Source organism: Rosa chinensis, chromosome 1 (assembly GCF_002994745.2).
Source record: "Rosa chinensis cultivar Old Blush chromosome 1, RchiOBHm-V2, whole genome shotgun sequence".
In the NCBI taxonomy this organism is placed as follows: Eukaryota; Viridiplantae; Streptophyta; class Magnoliopsida; order Rosales; family Rosaceae; genus Rosa; species Rosa chinensis.
Genome location: NC_037088.1, coordinates 62,496,075 through 62,523,142, shown reverse-complemented (window position 1 = coordinate 62,523,142; position 27,068 = coordinate 62,496,075). Strand labels below are relative to the sequence as shown.

General features: G+C 37.6%; 5 protein-coding genes across 12 annotated transcripts; 2 read left to right on the top strand and 3 right to left on the bottom strand.

Moving 5' to 3' along the window:
• Positions 1–939: 939 nt before the first annotated feature.
• Positions 940–2,051, bottom strand: LOC112180232 (MYB-like transcription factor ODO1). Its single transcript, XM_024318757.2, has 2 exons — positions 1,726–2,051; positions 940–1,605 (listed from the first exon to the last, which is right to left on the bottom strand). Exons 1-2 carry the CDS (start codon positions 1,986–1,988, stop codon positions 1,110–1,112), a joined length of 759 nt encoding a protein of 252 aa, XP_024174525.1. The 5' UTR covers positions 1,989–2,051; the 3' UTR covers positions 940–1,109.
• Positions 2,052–6,834: 4,783 nt separating this feature from the next.
• Positions 6,835–15,934, bottom strand: LOC112184566 (putative disease resistance RPP13-like protein 1). 8 transcript variants are annotated; one of them, XM_040511749.1, is made up of 12 exons: positions 15,801–15,934; positions 10,863–15,067; positions 10,656–10,740; positions 9,902–10,077; positions 9,716–9,820; positions 9,560–9,638; positions 9,400–9,481; positions 9,178–9,198; positions 8,336–8,519; positions 8,105–8,196; positions 7,379–7,459; positions 6,835–7,150 (listed from the first exon to the last, which is right to left on the bottom strand). In XM_040511749.1, exon 2 carries the CDS (start codon positions 15,031–15,033, stop codon positions 10,873–10,875), a length of 4,161 nt encoding a protein of 1,386 aa, XP_040367683.1. In that variant the 5' UTR covers positions 15,034–15,067; positions 15,801–15,934; the 3' UTR covers positions 6,835–7,150; positions 7,379–7,459; positions 8,105–8,196; positions 8,336–8,519; positions 9,178–9,198; positions 9,400–9,481; positions 9,560–9,638; positions 9,716–9,820; positions 9,902–10,077; positions 10,656–10,740; positions 10,863–10,872. The 8 variants fall into 8 exon arrangements, with proteins under 8 accessions (XP_040367683.1, XP_040367682.1, XP_040367681.1 ...); XM_040511748.1 differs by having other exon boundaries at positions 8,336–8,516; XM_040511747.1 differs by having other exon boundaries at positions 8,336–8,445.
• Positions 15,935–18,936: 3,002 nt separating this feature from the next.
• LOC112176633 (UMP-CMP kinase) lies at positions 18,937–21,126 on the top strand. The gene is made up of 9 exons (XM_024314674.2): positions 18,937–19,144; positions 19,224–19,283; positions 19,411–19,444; positions 19,535–19,652; positions 19,759–19,915; positions 20,109–20,189; positions 20,272–20,379; positions 20,523–20,587; positions 20,771–21,126. Exons 1-9 carry the CDS (start codon positions 19,079–19,081, stop codon positions 20,775–20,777), a joined length of 696 nt encoding a protein of 231 aa, XP_024170442.1. The 5' UTR covers positions 18,937–19,078; the 3' UTR covers positions 20,778–21,126.
• A 79-nt stretch (positions 21,127–21,205) lies between these two features.
• Positions 21,206–23,356, top strand: LOC112171135 (pentatricopeptide repeat-containing protein At4g25270, chloroplastic). The gene is made up of 2 exons (XM_024308385.2): positions 21,206–22,841; positions 23,215–23,356. The coding sequence occupies exon 1, from the start codon at positions 21,249–21,251 to the stop codon at positions 22,809–22,811; it is 1,563 nt and encodes a 520-aa protein (XP_024164153.1). The 5' UTR covers positions 21,206–21,248; the 3' UTR covers positions 22,812–22,841; positions 23,215–23,356.
• Positions 22,849–24,319, bottom strand: LOC112171200 (AAA-ATPase At3g50940). The gene has a single exon (XM_024308430.2). It carries the CDS (start codon positions 24,055–24,057, stop codon positions 23,080–23,082), a length of 978 nt encoding a protein of 325 aa, XP_024164198.2. The 5' UTR covers positions 24,058–24,319; the 3' UTR covers positions 22,849–23,079.
• Positions 24,320–27,068: the final 2,749 nt, after the last annotated feature.

The window sequence follows — 27,068 nt, the reverse complement described above, 5'->3', positions numbered from 1 at the left end:
GTCATCCACAAAAGTTATGGGATAGGGATATGAAAAGAGAAAATTAAACTTCTAATTTATAGCCATGTTTGCAACAATTTTGGCTTATTTTTCAATAATTGATGTCTCACCTTAAAATTTTTAAGAAGTTAACAATTTGACTGTCTATTTTATTTAAAAAAAAATGAATTTCCGGTGTGTCACTATTGTAAGCAAATAGAGTTGTTTAAATTGCTATTATGACAAGTCTTACTAGTTGATGTATTGTGGAATACTTAGGATTTGTGGAGTCTCTTTATTATTCGAGATATTGAGATGCTCTAACGTTTGTAATTTGAGTTTTCAGCACTATGTCTCCATCATTGTATTCAGCAGTTTTATTAATTAAAGTTTGAAGGTAATCGCGTTGGCCTCTATTTAAAAAAAAAATTTGAATTTCATTCGACCATGATCCAATTATAGACAGAGTCTAATTATAGTGTTTAGTTGACTGTATTCGTACGTTTAAGTTATTAAGAGGGTCATCATACAGTTGCAACACTATGAGAGAAGGGTGAGGTGCAAGATATTCTTTGGATCAACCGATGATTCTCTAAAACCTTTATCTTCATATCTTCTTTACATAATCATACTAGAAATACTAAAAGTTTCATATACTTTGGCCATTTGTTAATAGATGTGGTCCTTTTTGTGGTTATGTGATGCTTAGCTTAGAGTACGTTGGTACCTACTCTATCTCTGTTACGATACTGAGGTTAATAACTTTTTACAAAAGCTATCATGTACTTCGCAATAGGACACCCTACCAACCAAACCCTCGTTTTGATGGCATTTCCTAGATTTTAAATTACATGTATTCCACTTTGTGTTTAGTGGGAACTTTTCAAGGATAGAAAATTATCGAAGTGCTGAAGTGAGCTTAAGATGATAAAGTGATTTGTTAAACAAATAGATGGGTGATTTGTTAAACAAATAGATGGGTCTCTTCTTTCTCCAATCTCATCATTTATCCGACAGAATAGTGAAGTGTCAAATTTTTTTCACATTGCTAGGTAAACTATCTGGGGATTGCATAATGCATACCACCCATGTGTTATAGTACTGCATATAATATGAACATGTTCCTGTTATTAATTGATACAATATCCAAGCTCGAAATCCTCAACCCCAAAATCCTTGCAGTCCATAAACCAAGCTGAGCTATCCTCTGATGAAGTTGAAGACAAGCCAAGATCACTGTAATTGTCTTCCACAGCCGGAAAATTCCATGACCAATCCTGGAGAAATGTATCGCCAGTATCGGATAATATGTAATTCACCAAAGGGTCATCGTCACCATTGGCATTGACCTCAATTAGTGACTGAGCTTCATTGCTTGAGGAATTCTCAGTTGCAGAGCTGCCATTTTCGTTGCCGGAGACTCCATGCTCCGGGATGTTCACACTTTGTTGAATATTGGCTTCACAAGGCGTTTCTTGTGGGGTTGTAGTGACTTGTTTTTGGAGAGGCGCATGAGTAATTGGATCAATCCCCATCTTGATAAGTTTTTTCTTAATGTGTGTATTCCAGTGATTCTTGATCTCATTGTCTGTTCTTCCAGGCAGTCTTGCTGCAATTTTAGACCACCTACACAACAAAAATCAAAATCCACAACTATACTAATTAGCTAAGAAATTAAGGCAGCTAGCTGGGCTATAGTTAAAGTACATAATGACAAGAAATGAAGTGAGCAAAAGGAGAGAGAACCTATTGCCAAGACTAGCATGGAGGTCAATAACAAGCTGCTCCTCAGCTTCATTGAGTAGCCCTCGCTTCAAGTCGGGCCGGAGATAGTTAGTCCAGCGGAGGCGACAGCTCTTGCCGCAGCGGCGCAGACCCGCGAGCTTGGGTACGGCGCGCCAGCAGCATTGGCCATGAGTGAGGATGAAGTTCACTAGTTTCTTGTCTTCCTCGGCTGTCCATGGACCTTTCTTGACGCCAAGCTTGTCACAACAAGGTTGCCTGCCCATCACCTTGTGCTGGTACCTTGCTTAGCTTTGCACTAATCTCTGCAACTCCAAGAGAGCCTAAGCCCCACCCACCCACCTATATATACTGGTGAGTAGTGACTGCCTAGCTTTTAGGAGAAATCAGAAAAAGATGAAAAAGAATGTACTAGTCTCACGCTTGACATTTATGCGTGTGTGACACAACTGATTCTTGGGCCAAACTAACACCGACAGTTACCATGGTATTATCATTTTTCTTCCTTTGGCATATATTATGCATATCTTCATGGGTAAGTGCAATCTATTGTACCCCTTTTCGGAAAGAATTTCTTTTGAAGTATAAAAAATAACTGACTCAATGGATTTAAATTCTTGCTAACTTCGTATCTAATGAAAAATAAAAAAAAGACAGTTTCCTTTCATACCCTAAACAACCAGCAAATGTGATTTAATTCATTAATCTCGACTTTTATACTGGATACTCTACTACATCTACTCAATATATAATGTAAGAGTTTTTCTATTGAAACCTCCAAGTTTACTCACTTGACCTCTATGCTTTTTACACCTCTTATCAAATTTTCAAATACTAAATTTACTCACTAAACCTTACTAAACTTCCTCAAATAATCTCACTCATATAATTTGCAAACAAATTATTATCTTTAAAATAAAAAATTTAGTCATTTGAATGATTTAATCACTCTATAAATCTTAACTAAATCTACATTTCTTAATCAAACTTGAGTTTCAAAAATTAATGTCTAATCAATAAGAAAATGCCATGAACTATTCTATTTTTTTTCTTTCTATTTTAGCTGTGCAAAAAAAAAAAATCACTTGTTTTTATTCTAAAAAAAAAAATTCATTTGTTTTTTAATGTTTATTTTTTTTCCTGTATTTTTTGTACCACATGATTAATTATTTAAATATATATATTTTTTAACTGCTAGTTTTTTTTATTTATTTTATTGACTTAGATTTAGATCATAAATCATAAGCGAATTTATTTTGTTTTCCCTCACGAATATGCGTTCAACATATATATCATACATTTTTATGTCACAAGATCTTAATCATATTTTTAATTCTTATTAAATATATATGAATGTTTTAATGAGCATGTAGTGAAATTGGAAAATGAAAATAGATAAGGAAAATAATAAGAAATACAATCTAATAATATTGAATTAGAAAGTCTACATAAAATAAATATAATATTTTTTGGTATAATTATTGTCCTTAATTGTCATTTTATAGTAGGTTATATATGTCATTTAATAATTCATAATAGAGTGAGGTCAAGTGAGTAGATTTGGAGGTCCCAATAGAAACTCTCATAATGTAAACAGCCCAAAACAATTCTTTTACTATTCTATGTATGTATAGTAGCAGTAGGGTCTTTGCTAACTTTGTATCTAATGAAAAATCAATAAATAGAGTTTTCTTTCATACCCTAAACAACCAGCAAATGTGATTTAATTCATTAATCTCGACTTTTATATTCGATACTCTACTAAATCTACTCAACGTATATGATATATAATGTAAAGAGTCCAAAACGGTTCTTTTACTATTCGATGTAGTAGCAGTAGGGTCTTTGCTAATCAACTATTATACATACCCATTTTTATTATAAAGGGTCTTCATTGATAAGATGATAATGTATTTTTTGTCTTTAAAGATCATTATAGATACATAGATAGATATACATTAATTTGCTTTTCTTGATGAATCAAAGAAAAACATATATGCTTTAGGGAAATTTTGGTCCCAAAGGCGCAAGCATGCCCAACAAAAAGGTCCTTCCCAAGGGTGGCACTCCACTTGCACTGTCCATGATGATGAGTTCATGACAAGAAAATGACTGGGGCGGTGCATGCCTTTGTCCAAAGGATTCGAATTCCACAATAACAAACAATTTATATTGACAAAAAATTCATATAAAAATCAATATAAACAACATAAATAATAAAATTCTGTGGCGCGTGGAGTCACGCGCTTGGTAAAAGGGATATGGAGGCGAGGCCCAAAGGAAATAGAGTGGAGTAGTGCACCCACCAGGGGGAGGAAATCTTCTGTCCCCAATCCCCCTATCCCCTCCTGTCTCTTCCTTGTGATTGGTTCACAAGGAATAAAAAAATATTTATCTTAAACTTTGTTTCATTTTTTAATTCTTGTATTCATTTTTTATTCCTTGTGAACCAATCACAAGGAAGAGACAGGGAGGGGATAGGGGGATTGGGGACAGAAGAATTCCTCCCCCCACCAGGTGTTTGTGAACAGTCCTCACAGAAAAGTGCCTGGGACCTAACCTCAACTTTGATCATCCCATTTTCTTATGTTCCCATTTTGTTTAATTTTTTATGGCATTCACCTTTCTATTTCTTTCCTTTTCAATTTGTTTTTAATTCAATATTATTTTCCACGTGTCGTGTTCTCACTTCTCTCACTCTTACTTCAGCACTCCATCACCTATATCGTCACCACACTCAAGCCATAGTTGTGGTTCTTGCTAGCTTCACAATCTTTGGTCACTTCATTTCAATTGGGTGCTTACGGTTCAATGACTTCAATCCATCATTTTCCTCTTTCAATTCAGTCTCTCACAATTAGTTGTATTACAACATCAATAATATTTCAAAAATTATGAAATTTCTAATTTCGTCCGAGTCATAATCCATAACATAACAAAATTATTATTCATAAATATTGTAATATTTCTAAGACAATATTTCTGACTTCATGTCTTTTTTATTTTTGATGAATGTTTCCGACTTCACGTTAAGTCTGACGTATATAGGGTTGGGTATAGAGTTACATACAAGAATGCATAGAAACTTGTGAGCAGCTTCGGATGATATTAAACACTTTGTAGAATCCATGGAATAGTAGGAGTGATATCATTATCCTATTAAGTGATATCAGTATCCGAAAGAGTGATGTCATTTATGCATACTCAGTAAATTGAAACCATGACAATAACATATAATGCCGGATCAAATTACTTAAAGGTTGATCAACTTTTTTGTCCAATATTCAACATGCATGTGTACTAAGTTTATTCACCTGCGTTGGTTGGTCGATCTGGTGGGGGAGTTGGCTGCTTCTAAAGTTATAATACGCGATGGTCATAATAAACTTTGAGTGTTAAGGCAGCAACACCGTTTAGACCAATCCCCAATATCCAAAAGCAATTTCGATCAAACCCACTAAAAGCTTTGAGCCTTTGACAAAGGTACCATCTTGAATAAGAAGATCCCAATAATCTAATCGATCAGTGCTGAGTGCGTCGAGTCTTTTGACGTTTGATTTCTTTCATAGTAGAGTTTGGTTATGATTGATGGAATAATGGATAATGCAATTGTAACATGAGTTTGATTTGGGTATCATTAGATAATAGATACTAGCTAGCTAATGTTCAAAGAGTGTTGTGGATGAATGATGATAGATTGAGCACATTTGTATGTCATGCCCTTTGCATGTTCTTTAGATGCAAGATGGAAATAGTAATATAAATGTATTTATATGTCGAGGAAAAATGGAATTTAAGATCCAGCCTTTATTTCGTTATACTTGTATCTCGTTGTGCTTGTGTTAATTGAACAAAGGCACATAAAGACTTTGAAATGGATTCAGTACGTAGAAAAGGAAGTTTTAATACTGGATAAACTTTTTATACTAATTGATTTGGGTATTGTTAGATAGCGCTAATATAGATTTCAAAGAGTGTTTTGCATGAACATAATCTTTTGCACACTTTAGCAGGGTTTACCAAGTTCAGTATCTAATTCTGTTTCGTTAATTTCATCTCGGTGTGAACTTACGATCTTCATCACTTCATGTCATTTGTGACATATAAATTAACGTGTGAAGTTCAAGTTTTGGGTCACTTTTAGGTCGCATATCCACATCTCGACCGTTCAGTTTTTAGGTACTAGTGTATAGATCATCTTTGCAAATTTTCAGCCAAAATGATGATCGTTAAGGCATTGATAACTTCCTTAAAGCTAGTACGGTTCAGGTTGACAGATTCAGTCCGTCCATTGGTTTAAGTGAGTTAGATACCTTAACGATCATCAATTTGTCTGAAAATTTGCAGAGATGATCTGTACACTAGTACCTAAAAACTGAACGGTCGAGATGTGGATATGCGACCAAAAAGTGACCCAAAACTCAAACTTCACACGTTAATTTTCAAAGCGGAGCTCCGCTCTGGATAGGATATGTATATATATATATATATATACACACACACATATGTCACAAATGACATGAAGTGTGTGTGTGGAGTTTGAGTGTTACAACTTACAACTAGCAATAGCAGCTTGTTTTGAACTTTTGATTAGTAGCTTAATTGAGATGACATAAACAAATTGTTAAAACCCATTCAATAATGAGTGATAAAATTATTTGAATGAGTGATTAGTAAACTAAACCCTAACTAAAAATGACTAGATGCAATAGCATTTGAAATGAATTTGAAATGCCTGTGCAATGAATCATTTGACATCCATATGTTTTATTGTTTGTTCAACTCAAATCTTGAAAACTATAGATTGTAAGAGCAAGATTGCAATAGCCAACACAAGGAATTTAGCCTTCTAAAGGTCAATGGATTGAAAATCACTCCATCCAAACTGTACATTACAGTGGAACCAATGGAGAATTCATTTGCAAATGAACTGATTAATTTCAATATTGTCCTTATCTGATTTAGTTCCAAACACTAGCAGCAGATGTATTATATACAAGAATTTGAATGCGCCGGTATAAAGACAAACAACTGTAATAGATAAACCAAGAAATTAAATCCAGGATTGAGGATGTGAAACGCTCTGAAAGTCAGAACATTATAAATGACAAGTTGTCCAGCAAGACACAGAACTATGAAATTGTATTGCATTTGAAAGCTATGTTTATTTGACACGCCACGATAGAGCTGATATTGTTTCCATAGATACAAAACTAAGAATCAGTGAATGAGAAACCTCCTAGAAAGTTGAGGGTCCAAACATTATAGTCTTGGTACTATGAAGCAAATATTGATAAGCATGAAGAGTATAATAAGATACTTTTATTTTTGAGTAATGAAAGCTTGTATCCAAATGACACCATTTGAGTCGTCTCTTATATCTGCAGGTGGAAAAGGATGTGCTCAACAGTTTCCAGCATGAGCAGAACTGCAGATGGAAAAAATAAAGTCAAATGTTAAAACAGAGGAAAATCTAATTGCTTCAAAATATGTTGTCATTCGCCCTCGTTTTTCTACATGCGTAACATATCTAATAACACTATCATCAATAACCATGACATCTGAAATGTATTCATAAGAATGAATAGTATAATAAGATATTCTTATTTCTTACTGAAAGCTTTAATTTAGATAACACCATTTGAGTTGAAAATACCTGGTGAGTCTGAGTTGTCTCTCATTCTCATTCTCAGCAGGTGGAAAAGGATGTGCTCAACAGTTTCCAGTATAAGCAGAACTGGAGATGAAAAAAATAAAAATGTTAAAACAGATCAAGGAAAGTTTGAGATGAGCAATGTGTTGTTATCCTTGTTATATATGGATCAAAAGAACCTGAAGAGTTGATGACTTGATCAATAACTGGCCTTCAGTGGCTTGATTAACAAGAGTAAGAGTGCTTCAATTGTAATGTGTGTATATATATATATATATATATATAACATTAGGATCAATATGGATGTTGTCTGAAAATTACAAGTAGCTGGAATTGAGAATCCAAATATTATATATGTTCTTGGTACTATGAAGCAAATGTATTGATAAGAATAAAGAGTATAAGAAGATATTCTAATGTCAATAAAATTCCCCTATTTCTGACTAGTGAAAGCTTGATTTGAGTTGTCTCTTATGTCAATATGTGTAGGAGGAAAAGGATGTGCTCAACAGTTTTTAGAAGATGGAAGAAATAAAAAGTTAAAAGGTTTTCAGCAGTTTTCAAAACATGTTGTCATTTGCCCTAGCTTTTCTACATGCTAAATATATCTAATAACACTATCATCAATAGTGCTATGACATCTGTAATGTATTCATAAGAATGAAGAGTATAATAAGATATTCTTACTGAAAGCTTTAATTTAGATAACATCTTTTCTGTTAAAAATACCTGGTGAGTCTGAGTCGTCTCTTACCTCATTCTCATTCTCCTTCTCAGCAGGTAGAAAGGGATGTGCTCAACAGTTTTCAGCATAAGCAGAACTGGAGATGGAAGAAATAAAAAGTTAAATCAGAGGAAAATTTGACAAGCTTCAACATGTTCCCTCGCTTTTCTACATATTTGATTATTTGATAAACATTATCATCAGTGAGGATGTTGTCTAAAATTACAAGTACGTACCTGGAAACGACTAGATCAAGGAGCGTCAATTGTCTATTATATGAGCTTCCCATCAATATATGCGCGAGGGATGTGTGCTATCTTGGGCCGGTATCGTCCTTTGCATCTCTCTTCAAGTAGAGGACACCAGCAAATCTCAAGTTTCGGGAGTTGAAGATTATATACATTTTATACAATCAATCTTCTAATGAAAAATTGAAGATCAGAACTTGATAAACTAGAGCGAAATAAAAGACTTTTACCAAGTCAAACCAAGTAAGCACCAACTAGAGGATAAGCAATTCAAACAATGACAACTATTTGTTTTCCCTCTTTTTAAAATCACATCTGAATTCCCCCTTTTTGCCCCAATGGCTGAACAAGACACCAGGAGTAGCTCACTAGGACTTGAGGCAGCTCCTTACATCTTGGCCATTGGCACAAGCATATCTCTTAGACACATACAATACAGCATGGGAGACTTTGAAGACTGGTTTTGAATATGGCAAGGAACAATAAGAACTCGATGACTGAAGTGATTATTATTATTATATTTTTCTTCTGAGATTTCAACTGAAGATTAGCAACTTGACTTGAATAGGCCTGAAGCTTTTCATGGACAAATATGTGCTGATTCAAAAGCTTATTAAAATTCCTTACAGTCAACAGGTCAAATCTAAAATGAAGCCATCTTTTGAGAATCAATGAAATTCATAGCAGTTCACAAAAACCAAACACTCTAAAGCAGGGTATTAGGTAAATAATTCTTTAGGTTCTGAAAAGTGTTAAATTCACTTGACAAAACCACATACTGAGTATTAAGTCATTAAGTACATGTCCAGAATTCCCAACAAAAAGCTCACCATAACATACACGTCACGCCCCTGCACCAAAACACAGCCAAGGAACTCAATTTGGAGTTTATGTAAATGACAGAAATTCATGTTCTATTTCTTTCAACAGAAAGTACAAAATGAGAATGCATAATCCTATTCATCCCGCTGGTTTTAATTATCTAACTGATATCAATGGCTTAAACAATGAACTGGACACATGCAGATACACATAAACTACGAAGTAAATACCTTGTTTTCCTTTTGAATCCCTGATGCAACTCCAGCTACGCCAACCAAAGACTTTGAACTTATCAGATGAACGCTCATAACACTGCAAACAAGCACCAAGGGAAACTCTTTTAGCACTATATAAACAAGTAAAAGCAAAGGCCAAGGAAACTAATCTTACTTAAGCTTCTTCTTAACGGTGGCCTCCACAACCCAATCACCAATACAATTAAATCAGTCCCCTTGGGAAGTAAATTAACCTGTCATTAGAAAGTCCAATTAGAAAACTGCATGCATCAATGTCACGTTAAATAAGTACCAATGAGCAGCTTAATACCTTAGTAATTACAAACATTATCGGATTTGCACCAGCCAAATCACACACACAAGCCAAAAAGCTACCATTGAAGTCCACAATATCAACCTACATTCCACTAACCATCTGCCTTGTTCCCAATTTAGTCAGTAGATTAAAATATGAATTTGGTGTTAATAGGTAGAGTAATCTAGTATCTTTGCTTACTTTAGAGTTTGTCTCAGAGCCGAAACAGGGTCATGATGATGACTACCCCATAACTTAGAGGTAACAAAAATGTCTTCTCTTTCTACAGTCCCATCTTGAACTGCGTCTGTTAAAGCATTTCCCAGGGCAGCCTCAGAACCATATATCCTGGCTGTGTCAAAATGCCTGTAACCCATCTGCATTGTACAAATCAATTATTTCAGAAATTTGCAGGAAATTGGAGCATACTACTCTGGAAAGGCTACTATGTTTTGCTACTAAAACTCACTTACAACACTAAATCTAAAAAAGAGTCTCATGATGTTGTACAATATGTTTTGCTACTAAATATGTTACATTTAAAAGTTCGAGCTTTGAACTTTTTTTTGACAAATATCATCAAAATGAACGATACCCTTGACTGAGTGTTTCAGTTTTGAGTGAGAGCGTTTAAGTGTCTGAGACTGTTACAACTTACAACTAGCAATGGCAGCTTGTTTTGATTAGTAGCTTGATTAAGATGACATAAACACATTGTTAAAACCCATTGAATAGTATGAGTGATATAATATCCGAATGAGTGATTAGCAAACTAAACCCCAACATAAAATACCAAATGAAATGACTAGATGCAATACATTTGAAATGCCTGCTGCAAGTTGTCCGATACAAAACTAACAAACAGAATTGCATTTTGAAAGCTAAGTTTGTTTGACAAACCTCGACAGAGGTGATATTGTTTCCATAGATACAAAACTAGGAATCACAAACTTACTGGAAAGGCTGGAATTGAGAATCCAAATATCATATTCTGTGGAGGAGGAAAAGGATGTGCTCTACAGTTTTGAGCATAAGCAGACCTGCAGATGGAACAAATATAAAGAGGTAAGTTTGACACGCTTCTTCAACATGTTCCCTCGCTTTTCTACGTTTCATAACATTATCATCAGTGCGGATGTTGTCTCAAATTACAAGTTCCTACCTGGAAACCACTAGATCAAGGAGTAATTAATTAGTACCCAAGGGATGTGTGCTATCTTGGGCCGGTATCGTCCTTTGCATCTCTCTTCAAGTAGAGGAGGACAGCCACAAATCTCAAGTAGAGTAAGTGAAAGAGGCAGGCCCTCCTCTGGAATGGTTGTAAGCTTCCGACAGTTGATGATGTAAAGACTCTCAAGAGAGGTGAGGAATTGAAAGCCCTTGCTCAGTTTCTTTAGATTTGGGAAGCCTACAATTCTCAATGTAACAAGAGATCTGGGGAGCAGCATCTCCTTCTCATTCGAATTCTCACCAGGTGGAAAGGACACCAGACCTCGATCATCTCCACCACCGTAGATCCCCAATTTTCTCAAAGAGGTGAGTCTGTGCAACCCTTGAGATTCCATCAGCGCCTTACAATTATTGATCCCCCAAATGTCAATTGTAAGTGATGTTAGGTTGGGGGGAAAGGAAGTAGTAGTCAAACCTTCACAGTAATCAATCCACAATATCTCAGTGTGCATCATGTCTCTCAGCAAGTGTGCCACCTCCAATTTCGCACAATATCTGATCTCAATGTCTCTTGGCCACACACTCATTCTCGGCAACGAAACCAGACTTTGACAACGCCTAATATATAATGACTGAAGATTGGTGAGTCCCTCAGGTAAGGATTTAAGGTTTGGGCAGTCGTAGATGTTAATTCGTTCGAGTTGACATGTGTCATCGAGGAACCTCTCACTTATTAACTCCAGCTGTCTACAATTATCTATCCAAAGCTGTTTAAGAGCCCTGGGTAATTGGCCTTTGCATAATAAAAACAACAGAGATGGACACTCAGTTATCTCTAAATCCTCGAGACAATAAGACGAACAAGAACCATCCACCACCACCTCCTCTTTCTCTATCAATGATTTCAATTTCTCACATTCCTGAATCACTATTTTTTGTAGGCTTGGAGGAATCTGGTATTTTGCAAAGTGCAACAGAGAATCGCAGTTCCGAATGCTTATGACTTTAAGACAAGGTGGCAGACCAACATCCGGAAAAGAAACTAGACTTGAACATCCCTTTATGCCAAGCACTTGAAGAGATGTAAGGTGATGCAATCCTTCTGGTACCTTCAGAAGGCTTCCACACTTGCTTAATTCCAGACGTTCAATCTTGCAATCCAGTATTTGCAATTGCACCAACTGCTCTGCTTCTTTCCCTAGCTTTTCAACAAGGGCAGAGTTGTCTTCAATACACAAACGACCAAGAGAAATCAAATGTTGCAGTAATCTATCCTCATTCTGAAAGGAACATGTCAGCTCCTCACAACCAGTAATCTTCAACTCTTTAACATTTTTCAAGCTTTTCATGAACGCCTCTCTTTCGAATCTCAGCTCTGAAACATTTGAAAATGTCAACCTCTCTAGTAAGTCCAAGAGAACTGGACTTGTGTCGTAAACCACCATCTTGCAATTGTTGATGTCTGATTCATGAAGCTGTTTATAATTGGATATTGAAACCACCAATTCCTCACATCCAGATATCTGAAGCTGCTCTAATGAATCAAGCTTCTCCGGTAAACTACCCTCCAATTTGGGGCAGTCGCTGATGGAAAGCTTTTTCAGGCAAGAGAAAACCCCAACCCCCTCATTTTGTTGGCAAGCAGACCACTTCTTCCAATTTTTCAGATCCTGAAACCCAAGGGTCTCTAAAGATTGAAACGGCAAGTTACCTTCTCCATAAAACTCAATACCAACACTTTCCACTGCATCCATTCTTTTTATATAAAGTTCTTTGAGAGAAGGCAACTGTCCGAATGGTGGCAAGAATTGACAACGATGACAATCTTCTAACCTTACATGCACCACATTAGAGAATGAAGGGTCTCCAATCCATGTTGAAAATTTCAATCCGGCATAACCTTGGATGGTGAGCTCTTTGAGTTTGGTATGAGGTTGTAACATGTCAAGCACATGGTTTGCAATTTCTGTTGAGTCACTTGAAGAAGACCACGAAAGAAACAGAGCTTCAAGCCCCTCCTTGCTCTTTAAGCTAGCACTTCTAGCATCCTGGACACAAGCCACATTCTCTAGTCTTGAGAGGTGCAATGTACCTTGCAGGCGCAACAATGACCCAATCTCTCTTACTCCTGATCCACTACCTTTGCCAACAACAAAATTAGGCAATGTTTGGAGATTAGTCAATCGACCAAGCTGAGGAGGCATTTCTTCCAATGAAGATGTATTCGAATTCATGAGGTGACGCAAATTTACTAGATTCCTCATGCCTGTGGGTAGTGCCCCCAACTGATCACAATTGTCCAATATCAATGTCTCTAAGTTGTAAAGAGTGGCTGTTGAGTCTGGCAAACTTCTTATTTGAGTGTCAGAAAGATCAAGATACCGTAGATGCTTCAATTTACCAATTGTATTTGGCAGCTCGGTTATTTGATATCCACTCAAAGAGAGCAGTCGCAAGTATTGGAGTTTGGGCAATAAATCAGAAGTAACCCTTTGAGCCAGATAATTATAATTTGAAAGTGAAAGTGGTAAGAATGTCCGCAGACATATAGCTTCAGAATAGACCTCAAACTTTTTAACCCCATCATACCTACCAGGAATGTAAGACGAATGACGAACTTTGGGCAAGTAGTCATAATTCTGCATATCCTCCAATCTAGAACATGAATTTCCTGCAGCCCAACGTGCCAAATCAGTAATGAGGTCATGCATTATGTATCGCGAGTTTTCTTTGCTTGACTTTTGAAACAATGACCTAGACACCAACTCTTGAAAATAGTCACGGCCCAAATCTTCCATTTGTTTATTTTGTTGCTTCGGAATCAAACCCTCTGCCATCCACAAAAGGATCAATTGCATCTCCCCAAATTCAAAATCATTTGGAAGTATTGCACAGTAGGAGAAACACTGTTTCAAATTCGAAGGGAGATAATGATAGCTCAATTTTAATGCTGGAAGGATGTCTGTCTGGCGGTCTGATAGAGTCCACATCTTGTGGTCTAATATTTCTTCCCATTCTTCTACTCTTTTACAACGTAAAAGACCACCAAGTGTCCTTGCAGCCAACGGCAATCCATTGCATTTTACTACAATTTTTTCCTGAAGTAACTCAACATCTTGGGGTCTGTTGTTTAAGAGTGCATGGTGCTCAAAGATTTTCCAACAATCATCTTTTGACATCGACTCCAAGTTATAAGGACTAGTGTCTCCCATCATCTTTGCAACATTGGTATCGCGTGTCGTAACAATGATCTTACTTCCAGCTGCTCCAAGACGAAAGGAGGACTGTAGTGTTGTCCATTGACCATACTTACATGTGTCCCAGACATCATCTAGAACAATTAAAAACTTCTTGCCAGCCAATTCCTTACATAACTTCTCCTGAATTGAATTAAGCTCCTTGAATTCCTGAACATGAGCTGACGTGACTGATTCAAGAATTGCTGCTGTCACCCTTACAATGTCAAAGTCATCGGACACAGACACCCATCCCTTTGGGTAAAACTGTTCAGCTGCAGCGTCGTTGAATACATGTTTAGCAAGTGTTGTCTTCCCGACACCAGGCGTACCAACAATGGCAACTACTTGAAAATTCTGAAAACTGCTGGTACTATGCTCTTCTTTTGACAGCAATTTATCAACAATAAGTGTTTTTGCTTCATCCCTTCCGATCACAGGTCCATCTAGTTGAGAAGTAGTTTGTGGCATGTTCCATGGCTTGGTAGACACTCCAAGTTTCTTCAGATCAAACTGCTTTTCTTGAGTAGTTATCTCTTCTAGTCGATCACTTATCTTCTTGATTTCTGAGTTCACACTAAAATTAAATTTAGGTTTAGAGAGGCAGCTGATGCATGAATTACTTGTGCTTCCTTGTTGTCTTTCTATCCTTCGCTTCAGCATTTTAGTATCAAATATGTCCAACATGTCCTGAACATCGTAAGCCAAATCTCTGAGATCATCTAGCCATAGCTTCACTGCTCCTTGTGTTAGTTGCTTCTCCTCCGCATCACTCAGCACCGCGTCAATTGCAGTCAACATTCTTCTCCATTTCTCCAGCACCTTTTTGTCGACCCCCTTAAGGCGTCCGAAGTACTCAATGACCTCTCGATCCGCCAACTTCTCAAGCAGCACCGGGAGGAATGCCCCAAGAACAGCCTCTCCCATAGCTTTTTGGTATGAGAGTACTTAAAAGTTAAAACTGTAGAAAGTGAAACCAGTAGTTAAATAAGGCGCAAATATAATATTTGTGATGTAGGACGAGGTTTCAGCCAATTTCAACAAAGAATCTCGAAAAGAAAGAAACGTCTCTACATTAAGAAAAATGATTTGAATATTGGAAATTGGTATTCAAATAGGCTTCTTAATGATGAAATTAATCATAAATTACTTTTTTGGATATATCGGGATTTTCGAGCAAAATCTTGATTGGGATTCCAAACGTAATATTCTTTAGTATCTAGGATTTTATTTCCGATTTTTATTTAATCAGGTTTAATTAGGTTTCCTAGTTTTAGTCTACAATAAATTGTTTTTTATGCTTTCTAATTGTATTAGGTTTATGCTATGTGCCCTATATAAGGGACTTCTTAGATTGTAATTTTGATTCAAGTTATCAATAAAAAAACCAAATCTTAGAGAAGTTTCTCTATTTTTCTTACGGCTGTGCCCGTAATTGCTAGTGGATTCTAGCTCATCTCATATGGCTTTCGACGCTTGACGGAGCCTCTTACTATCGTGTTCACGCTTCCCGCATCAATTTGGATCATGTATTCACAATTAAGAAGATGAGAAATCATTGACTAAAACACAAGAAGATGAGAAATCGAAATTTAAAGGGAATTTAATTTATATCATGCATGTTAATTATAGCTAGCATGATCTGTTTAATTTGATATGTTTCCCTTTGATTTGCAGGATGAGAACACACTTACATGAAAGTTAATTCTTCTCTCAGATCACTATGAAAGCACTAGCGAAGCTAATTCTTCAATATCGATCGTAAGCAAGTCTCTGATTCCGCTTAAATCCCAACCAGTCCAAATTGAAGCAAGCAAGCAAGCTAGTGCAAAAATTAGTGGAATTAGTTCATCATAATGATGCATACAGATTAAAATTCAAACAGAATGAGAAATATTGGGTTCAAGAAGCACTTACATGGACGTTTATACGGATCCAAATTCAAGAAGCACCGATTGTAAGCGACCAAATTTAAAAGAAGCACCAACTTTAATCGATTCAAGTATAGCTTCGGCCGAACGCAAAGTCATTGGCCGAAAGTCGAGAATAACTTCAGCTTGTCATCTTTTATGTGCCTTGGGCCCAGCAAAAACCACAGAATCATCATGTAACTCCAAACCAACCACTTGCCTTTCCGCCAGGGCCCGTATATGGCAAACCAAACAAGAGTACCGTGTTTCTCTGATTCCCCTCGTTTCATAACTAGGTATGCACGTCCACACTGTAAGCCTCTATCCAGCAAATTAACAATCGCAATTTAATTTTATTTTCAGAGAAATTGATATCATTGATATTGAATCATTAATACACTGTTATTAATTTTGGAATTTATATTTTCCCTGTTGGGAATTGTAATGAGTTGTTTTAACTGTCAGTGCGATCTTATTATCAATCTTACTAGGTCAACCAGTGATGTCATTTTAATCTAATTGACTGAATTATATGTTGCTACATTGTTTTACTTTCAAATATTGCCTCAGCATGAGATGCTTTAGTAATAAAATTCTGTTTTTAACTTGATCTTTTGCATGCTTTAGCAGGATTTACCTAAGTTTTATATCTAGTTCTGTTTAGTTAATCACATCTAGTGTGGATTTACAATCTTCATAATATATGGAGTTTATCTTGATATAAATATGGAGTTCGATAGAGTAGTATAACAACTTACAACTAGCAATGGCAGTTTTGATTAGTAGATTAAGATGACATATACACTTTGCTAAAACCCATTGAATTGCAAGAGTGATACACTGGTTATCCAAAATTCCAAACGAATGACATATCGATTAGATGCAAATAATGCAATACATTTGGAGTAGTGCTACATACACCAAAAAATTATACAAAAAACTAACACTAAAGGATGTGGCATCCTACGTGGCATATGTCCAGTCATCACCTTCAATTAAATAATTTGCAGCATATTATCTATCTAATTAATAATATTCATTTTCAATTAACCTAAAAAAGTAAAAAAAAAAAAAATTAAAATAACTTCCTTATCTAAAAGGAAGACGTGATGATGAAATAAAGTAATCTATAACTCTGCAAATTTAACAGTTCACAGATGTATAGAAAGAGGTGGATGATTATAAATACCCAGCCCTGAAAAATTAAACTTTTTTTTTTTTGAGAAGAGAAAAAAAAAAATTAAACATAACTGAAACAAGTCATGTAATCTAACTAAGATAACGTTCATCTTTAGAAATTAGAATCATCGACCTTCAATTCTTCAACTTTTGATTAAGGCACTTGAGGAAGGGTGCGGAAGATGCCGATGCAGCAAGAATTCTTGGCTTTGGATTGGAGGCCGGAGGAATAGTAAAGTGCATTTGCATGGTTTGCCCTTCTTTGACAGTTTTATCAGATTCTTGTCTATAATTTTGTCCTTGTCTTTGCTTGTATTCATGATTTCATGGCTATGGCTATGGTGGATCATCTTTACTATGGAGAACTTTGAAGGTGTTCTATCAAAATAAAAATTTTAATTGTTGATTTTTATTTTAAATGAAAAAGAATAAAATAGGAAGACATGTGGGAAATTATTAGGATTAAGATGATGATGTGGCACATGCCACCTTATTTGGTATAAGTTTTTTGTATAACATTTTGGGATCTTAAGCATTTTCCATACATTTGTTTTTGGCTGAAGTCAAAGGTTAAGAGAGGCAAAACAACTATGTTAATCTCTGAAATTTATTAAAGAAGAAAAAGAAATACAAGAGGAGGAGGATCAAAAAACCAAAACATTCCATAATATAAACAAGCTATAGAAAAAAATAAACTACTGAAAATGAAAATTTGACATAAATTACTCTGAAAATGTTTATGAATGAAAGAATGAGCTAGGTCCCACCAGATTAACTAGATGCAATACATTTGAAATGCTTGATTTTGATGATACCCCCTGTTGGTGTGGAAAAATTCATTAGAAGATTTTCTCACCTACTTGGGATTTTGCATTAATATTTTCTCACCTACTTATTCTAACTAGAGTGAAAGTGAAAGTTTTACTATTAAATAATTGATTTATGGTCTTTGAAATGAAGTCTTGCGTTTGACAAATCAAGCTTTCAAAAGAAAGATGAGATACATGCTAAACGTACTCCGATGCCTAAGTTAGTAATAACTTGAGTTGTAGTGAGTGTATATAAGGGTTGATTGCTCACCTCGAATGTTTACTCCGCCAAGTATTTATACGAGAGCTCGAGCTAATATCCTAATTAGTGCACATAGTGGTGTGCTTGGTCCACAAGCCATGAGTGAACGGACCAATGATGCTACTCTTTGGACAAAGTGGGAAAGTGTTTCCGCTTGCTTCAAACTCGAATGAACTAATAACCAACTGACCAATTTTGCCTCATTTGGATCAATTTTGAGAGGATTTTTGTTCGAATGGATTGTGCTTCGAATAGATTGTATCTCAAAGGGATTGCACCTCACATGGATTGTTCTTTAAGCAAACCTCTCCTCACTCATATTTTGTCCAATCAAGATCCTCCTCGACAAGTTATTTCCTCCTCAATCGAATATTTCTAGCCTTGACTAGATATCTCCACCTTAACCGGGTATCTCCTCCTAAGCAAGAAATCTTCTTATTGAATTACTAAAGTTATTCTCAAAATTTCTTTCCCGCCACGCCAATACTAAAAACCAAACAGATGGACCAGAACAGACAAGCGCATCGTGAGGATTGCAGACTGTTCCGCGTTGAACCATGACCCCGAATAGCAAGCCTTTCTGCGACACACCGTTTTGGAACAAATTATACAAAGTAGGGAACTATGGGCCCAATAGCAGTTTGGGCCATACATACAAATACGAAATACCACCGTGTACAAAACCAGGTTCACTTGCCGCGCCCTGCCCAGACAATAAGGCACACCGCACCAGTCGCTCGACGAAATGCCTCACTGAGAAAAGCGTCAACCCAAAAAAAGCAAACACCAAAATCTGAGCTAGCTCTGCCGCGATGTGGAGGCGCGTGGCTTCACTCTCTCCTCTGATTTCCCACTCAAAACCCTCCATTCATAACCAGGTATGCAACTCCACGCTAATTGCGATTTGATTTTGTTTCCCTAGAGAATGATATTGAATCATAAAATCATTGACCTCAGGCAGCTTCCACATTCAAGATTTGGGAATCATTTACCTCACAATCAGAGACAGTAACTCCTGTACGGTCAAAATTTCCATTGTTATAAAGTCTAATTTATACCCTAATTGAAAATTGTGACGAGTTTTTTAACTGTGGTTGACATGCCTGTTTGATCTTATTGACTGAATATTGGTGTTTGGGTGCAGTCGAAAGCTGCTCCATTCATTACTTTCGTGTTGGGTAAGTTTTTTTTTTTAATTTTATTTTTTGGCCATGCTTATGTACTATGTTGCTTTGAGGTGGGTGACGTTATGGTGATGTCATTCTCAGGTGGCCCTGGTAGTGGGAAAGGTACTCAATGTGCTAAGATAGTTGAGGCATTTGGGTTCACTCATGTGAGTGCAGGGGATCTGTTGAGGAGGGAAATTGCTTCGAATAGCGCATATGGGTAATTGTTTTTGTCTTCTTTTTGTTGTTATTGCTAGTTTCTTTAAGCATTTGTGGATTTGCTTGAGTTAATTTTGCTTATGGGTGTGACGGGGCTACAATTTCAGCGCTGTGATTCTTAGTACGATTAGAGAAGGAAAGATTGTTCCCTCTCAAGTGACGGTTCAGCTCATTCTAAAGGAGATGGAAGCGAGTGATAATTGCAAGTTTCTCATTGATGGGTTCCCTCGAAGTGAGGAGAACCGCAAGGCATTTGAAGAAGTTGTGAGTTCCCTTCTTTTCCTGTGATCTATCTACTGTGTGCATAATGTTCTTGTTACACTTGTTAGGCTTGTCTACAAGGTCGTGTTAGTTTGTAGCGAATTCATAACATGTACAAGTATGTGAAAGAGAAAACTGGAGAGATCATATGAGGTGGCATCTAAAGTAGCATTTTGTTTTTCAACAACTATTGTAGATTGGAGCAGAACCGGATGTTGTACTTTTCTTCGACTGTCCTGAACAAGAGATGGTGAAGCGAGTGCTAAATCGTAATCAGGTTGGGACTTATATGGATTATATATTTCTGTTAGGTTGAATAATGTGCAAATATTTACCTTGAATGTGGTGTTTTATTGCAGGGACGAGTTGATGATAATATTGAAACAATCAAGAAACGGCTTGAAGTGTTTGATGAATTGAATTGGCCTATAGTCAATTACTACACACAGAGGGGAAAACTTCACAGGGTGAGTTCGACATTCAAGGGTGTTTTAATGTTGGTGGTATCGATACAGCTCTTTTCTGGGCTTATCAAATACCATTTTGATTCTGATGTTACTTGTATATTGCTAGTGTCTAAAACTATAAACTGACAATTTGATATGTGCAGATCAATGCAGTGGGAACAGTAGATGAAATATTTGAAAAAGTTCGCCCTATTTTTGCTGCGCTGAGGTATGTTCGGTTAATCTCCACATAAAATTTTTAGCAAACGTTGTTATTGGTAATTCTGGTTTTGTTCCTTACCTTAGAAACTTTGTATGAAACAAAAAATTAGTGAGCAGCCTAGAAGAATCCAACTTTTATGCCACAAGTTCCTGTATGCCTAGTTTTGAAAAGCTTCTTTTTTTCTTGCAGCAAGTGAAATGTTGAATGTTTGAGTACAATATGGCAGAGAATGTAAAGATTCTCGAAGAACACCAGAGGTCGGTCTGCTAACTACAAGCTTCGCGAGGAGTGGAAATTCCTACTAAAAGGAGCACTGTCAATTCTAAAGCAACTACTTATCAACGGGATTGATTTTTGTACCCCGATTACTGCACTTGATATATGTACACCCCTTAAGCTGGACAGAAAACCACGCAGCATTACTGTTTAACCGCAAGTTCTCACTGTTGTGACCTTCCTCAAACTGAAGCTTAATCTCCTCACTGTTAATCTGAAATCTAATCTGTATTTCCTAAGCATGATAAGAAAGTTTTTCTGATTTTATTTTACTCAAGTAACTCAACAGACTCAGAAATCTAAATCTTGATTGTTGGTCCCACAGGCACTAGTGGCTGTATAACTATAAAAATCATCTTTGGTTTCTTGTATACTCCCATTTGGTTCACAAATGGTGACCACTTTACAACCCTCGAGTCTACCCACAACAAAACTCACTATCCACTGCTCCTCTAATAGCAAGAGAAGCAAGAAGCCCAAGCAGCTTCACCAAAAGCAGAGCACCAAGCTCCTCTCTTTCTCAAACTCATCCCCAGCCCCTCTCATTATCTACCAAAAACCCCAAACCCAGACCAAGCTCCAAGCCCTCGAGGCCATCATCAAGGACCTTGAAGCCTCTAGCGAAAACGGCATAGACGTCGACACTGAAACCTTTGCTTCCCTTTTAGAAACATGTTACAAATTAGACGCCATGGACTACTGTCTCCGGGTCCACAGACTAATACCCAGAAACCTTTTACGTAGGAATGTAGGCCTCTCATCAAAGCTTCTTCGCCTGTATGCGTCGTGTGGGTACGTTGAGGAAGCACACCAGGTATTCGATCAAATGCCCAAGAGAGACGTTTCGGCTTTTGCGTGGAATTCACTTATATCCGGGTATGCTGAGTTGGGTTTGTATGAAGATGCTATGGCGCTGTACTTTCAAATGGAGGAGGAAGGGGTTGAACCGGACCGGTTTACGTTCCCTCGAGTTTTGAAAGCTTGTGGGGGAATTGGGTTTGTTCAGATTGGTGAGGCTGTGCATAGGCATGCGGTGCGTTTGGGTTTTGTAGGTGATAGGTTTGTGCTTAATGCACTAGTGGACATGTATGCTAAATGTGGTGACATTGTGAAGGCTAGGAAGGTGTTTGATAAGATTGGTAGCCGGGACAAGGTTTCTTGGAACACAATGCTTACTGCTTATATGCGCCACGGCCTTTTGTTGCAGGCATTGGACATTTTTCACCAAATGATTAGAGAAGGGTACCAGCCGGACTCCGTTACTATATCCACAGTTCTCACCGCAGTACCATCACTGGAGCTTGTTGTTCAAATTCATGGGTGGACGATTCGGCAAGGAGTTGAGTGGAACCTGTCTATTGCTAATTCCTTGATTGCTGCATATTCCAATCATGGAAAGTTGAAGCGCGCTCGTTGGCTGTTTTGTCAAATGCCTGAGAGGGATGTGGTGACATGGAATACTATAATTTCAGCTCATTCTAAAAGCCGAGAAGCTTTGGTGTACTTTGAGCAGATGGAGAGTGCCGGTGCCTTGCCGGATGCTATCACATTCGTGTCAATTCTCTCGGTTTGTGCGCATTTGGGTTTGGTGAAGGATGGGGAGAGATTGTTTTCTACCATGAAAAACAGATACAGAATTAGTCCAATTATGGAACATTATGCTTGTATGGTGAATCTTTATGGAAGGGCAGGTCTAATCAAAGAAGCTTATGGTATTATAATGGAGGGAATGGAGTTTGAGGCTGGTCCAACTGTGTGGGGTGCATTGCTATATGCTTGCTACCTTTATGGGAATGCAGAGATTGGAGAGGTTGCAGCTGAAAGACTCTTCGACTTGGAGCCTGATAATGAATATAATTTTGAGCTTCTGATGAAGATTTACGGCAATGTGGGTAGACTGGACAATGTAGAGAGAGTAAGAATGATGATGGTGGATAGAGGACTGGACTCGTAGAAGCCTTTAGCCATTGCTGTTTCTAAATTGGTAGGGGAAAAACAGATTTTACCTTGTAAATGGTCGACATAAGTTAGAAAATAGAAGCATTAATCTACCGCGTGTTTTAATGTTCAATTTATGAGCTTGATTAGATTAAATTATCAGATTCTACACATTGAAACATGATTATCATGAGTTCTGATGACATAAGTTAATAAAGAGAGAGAGATTTATTTATAAGTAGATAAAGAGTACAGATGATAGCAGTGCTATTGAGGCCTATGTATTATGTAATTTCCTTGATCTTCTGAAAAAGAGCCAGCAACCTTTTTCTCCTTAGTTTCTTTGCTTGTGCTTCTTTCTTTTTTTCCTTCTCCTTCTTCTCATCCTCCTCCTTCTTTTCCTTGATGAATTTCACCAGCGCTGCAAGAGCAACATCAGCATCATAACTCACCTGTAGCTGCCCAGCTACCTGTGCCGGGGTGACCTCTGTGGTCTGCATCAACCCTTCAATTTCTGCAAAGAGAGGATGATCATGAATGTCAAGGTACCTAGAAGCCAGGATCTTGAATCCATTCACAGTGCAATATGACATGTGTATATGCACATCCATTCGTCCTGGCCGCAACAATGCAGGGTCTAGTTTATCCTTGTAGTTGGTGGTGAACACAATGATTCTCTCATCACCACAGCTTGACCACAGGCCATCAATGAAGTTCAGTAGCCCCGACAGTGTCACAGTCTGTTGCTTTAGTTCGTTCTTGTCCTTAGTAAGGACAAGCACTTGCTCATCTGATTCCTCCTCTTTTTCCCGGTTCTGTATATCCAAGGAGCAATCAATGTCCTCAATTATCAAAATAGAGCGATTGGTGGTGGACAGCAAAGAATGCCTCAAATCAGAATTGTTGGAGATGCTTGTCAGCTCCAAATCATATATATTGTAGTTGAGGTAATTTGCCATGGCTGCAATCAAGCTGGATTTGCCAGTACCAGGCGGACCATATAACAAGTAGCCTCTTTTCCACGCCTTCCCAACCTTCTTATAGAACTCTTTCCTCCTCACAAACCTATCCAAATCGTCCATGATCATTTTCTTCTCCGTTGGATCCATGGCCAGTGTCTCAAAAGTACAAGGATGCTCTAATATTGTTGATTCCCAGTATTTGTACGAACCTGAAGTGCAACGAGAATAAATCCTGAGAACCTTTTCTGCATTTTTGATCTCTTTAGCTTTAGCAACGACATAGTCCAAGTAGGAGCTCATTTTGGCTCTGTGCTTCTTGTGGAAATTTAGTTCATAGTAACGTTTTTCTTCAGAGTGATGATCCTTTGGTTCAATGTGTTAAATCTGGTAATGTATTTGCTATATTCAAGCACCCATACAACTGAATTACAAACCTGCTCTTATAGAGCTCCTACAAGATTATAATATCAGCATTGTAGCTGGAAAGTTCATATTTACATCCTGTCAAGATGAGTGTGATCCAGCTGATGTGAGGCTGGAAAGGTTAGTGGCTACAGCTCACTTAACACAATGCACACATAACGCCACTTAATACTGAAGTTTTCAAATGTGTCTGTGACTTCTTGATAGTCGTCAAGGGTAAAGCTGGTGGTCTTTTGCCTAGTGGTTTTGCTGACTCTGACACGTTTCGTATTGGTGCCTATTTTTGCTCGGAGGTAGGGCTCCACGGAGTCGTATATCTGATTACGTTCTCCTACTTCGGTGTACTCCGGGACAACAAAAGTCAGATCAGACCGGAACCAAGCCCAGAGAGCCTGGAGGTATGAGTTGTTGAAGACTTGATCCACCATGGAACGGCCCAACATCAGTGTTGCAGCAAAGGAGGCAGCAGTTGAGAACAAGGTCGACATTGTGTTGCTAGCTCTTTGCCTCTTTGGTGCCTAAGAGAGATTTCTTTGATTCTTAGCTTTTGGTTTAGCTCAAGTCTGAAAGATACGATATAGTAGGGACCTTATATAGAGTAGAATCCCTAAATCTAATAGGAATATAAACATAAACGATCCCTTCATTCTTGGGCGGAATCCTTTTCAAAATAACAATGTCTTGATCCTTAAGTTGCAAGGAATCCTTGTTATCCTTGAATAATAAGGATTCCTGATTCAAATACAAAAACCATCTTTTAAGCTTTAAGAGTAGAGTCAGTAGACTTCTAAAGCAAAACGAAAAATGGGAAAAGGTGTTTATTCCAGGCTTATTTATACTACTAATTACAAACCTTTTAGGCTCATAACTGACATTGCACATTCAATTTAACAAACACCTCTTTTAAGTACTTTTTCATTGATAAAAACATTTTGGATGAAAAAGTAAAGAGTGTTTTAGAGAAACTGAATTTGAGAGGAATTTGCTGTGTATTCTCATTGATAATAGGGGCTTCTTTATATAGAGGATTACAATGTCTAGAATCTCAATCATACAAGGAAAGTAATTCTACATTGATTAGGATTCTAGATCCTTCTAATTAAATCCTATTACCACTAGGTCAAGTAACCTAGAGTTTGGGCTAAACACAAATTAGGTTTTCCTTCAACACTCCCCCTTGTGTTGCCCAAACGCGGTGCTTCTCTCGTTGCCTCGTTAAAAACCTTGCCGAGTAACAAAAACCCAGTGGGACAAAAATAACCTCGGTCGAAGGGGAAAAAGAGCACAACACACCCTTCACGATTCGAGACAAACATATAGACATCTCCCCCTGATGTCTGCACCTCCCCCTGATGACTACAATCATGGGAGTTCAGATAATTTTCTCAAGCCAATTCTTGCCACATGTTTCTCGAACGTGGTATTAGACAATAACTTTAGTAAACAAGTCTGCCTCACTGTCCTCAGATCGAACCTAGTTCACTTTGATCTCGAGGAGTGTCTGTTGTTGCTGATTATGCTTGGTGTTGTCGCTTTTGATGTAGTCTTGCCTCATTTGTTCAAAACAAGTAGCATTATCCTAAATGCTCGTAGGCTCATCTGTGGTAGACTTCAAACCACAACTGCTCGAACATGCGTAATTATAGATCCAATCCATATACATTCACGAACCACTTCGTGAAGAGCAATGATCTCTGCACTGTTCGAAGATATAGTGACTAGGGTCTAATATATAGACCTCCAAGATGTCACGGTCTTTTCCCATGGTGAACACTTAACCGGATTGGGAATGACCATTGAGTGGGTAAGACAGATACCCAACATCAGCAAAACCTTCCAAAACACATGTCGTTTTGGGATGGGGATAGAGAACGCAGGCCAGCGTTGGCGGCGTTTCTGGTGTGTGATGGGTCCGAATCTATCATCTCTCTATAGGGATAGAACAAGCCCATATCATTCATACATCTCAAGTATCGAAAGATATCTTTTACACCAATCCAATGGCGTCGCGTTGGCGCACAGCTATATCTTAGCTAACAAGTTCACAACATATGAGATGTCCAGTCTTGTGCATTGAGCTAAGTACAATAATACGCCTATTGTACTAAGTAAGGCACTTCCTCCCCTAGCACATCTTCGTCATCATCCTTTTGACGAAGAGGATTCTTTTCAGGATCAAGACTACGGACAATCATGGGGGTGCTTGAAGGCTTGACCTTGTCAAAATGCCTAAGCATCTATCGACACGATGCTCAAGTTCCAAACCGAGACATAATCGTGTTCTCCCAAAATCCTTCATCTCAAACTTGGATTTCAAGTGTTCAGCGGTTTCCCTTAACTCTTTAAGGGCTTCTAATGAAAATCATGTTCAACATGAACCGCGATAGGATCCGAAACTTGTTATATAAACGCGTGGGCATATCCCTTCCCAATCAAGTAGTCACTTTAGTGAGCGTTTCAACCTCTTTGTAAACGCGCTCCATGGTCTAGAGCCACTTGACTTGGGTAAATGAAGTTCACCATGAACCTTCATGTATATTCTGTATCTAGATCCCTATATAGATACATAGTGACCACATTTGTAGGCTGCATGTTCAGTTATTCGGAAACTACCAAACTGACAGGGTAGTGGAGTGCAATGACATCCATTACGAGAGAATATGTCTCATCGTAGTCGATTCCAGGGCGTTTTGTGAGAAACCTTGCGCCATAAGGCGAGATTACCATATCTTTTTCTCATCACGCGTTCTAACGAAGACCCATTAGTCAATAGGTTTTATGTTAGGAGGTGTTGGCATCTCTAGCTCGAAAACCTTCCTCTTCGTTAGAGAATCCATCTTAACCTGAATCGCATCTTTCCATTTAGGCCAAAAACTCTCTACGTTGGC

Coding starts and splice junctions, on each gene's coding strand:
- LOC112180232 (XM_024318757.2), bottom strand. CDS start 1,988: ATGGGCAGGCAACCTTGTTGTGACAAGCTTGGCGTCAAGAAAGGTCCA. Junction 1,606..1,725: donor CATGCTAGTCTTGGCAATAG/GTTCTCTCTCCT, acceptor TTTGTTGTGTAG/GTGGTCTAAAATTGCAGCAA.
- LOC112184566 (XM_040511752.1), bottom strand. CDS start 15,033: ATGGGAGAGGCTGTTCTTGGGGCATTCCTCCCGGTGCTGCTTGAGAAG.
- LOC112176633 (XM_024314674.2), top strand. CDS start 19,079: ATGTGGAGGCGCGTGGCTTCACTCTCTCCTCTGATTTCCCACTCAAAA. Junction 19,145..19,223: donor AACCCTCCATTCATAACCAG/GTATGCAACTCC, acceptor CATTGACCTCAG/GCAGCTTCCACATTCAAGAT. Junction 20,380..20,522: donor AGAGGGGAAAACTTCACAGG/GTGAGTTCGACA, acceptor TGATATGTGCAG/ATCAATGCAGTGGGAACAGT.
- LOC112171135 (XM_024308385.2), top strand. CDS start 21,249: ATGGTGACCACTTTACAACCCTCGAGTCTACCCACAACAAAACTCACT.
- LOC112171200 (XM_024308430.2), bottom strand. CDS start 24,057: ATGAGCTCCTACTTGGACTATGTCGTTGCTAAAGCTAAAGAGATCAAA.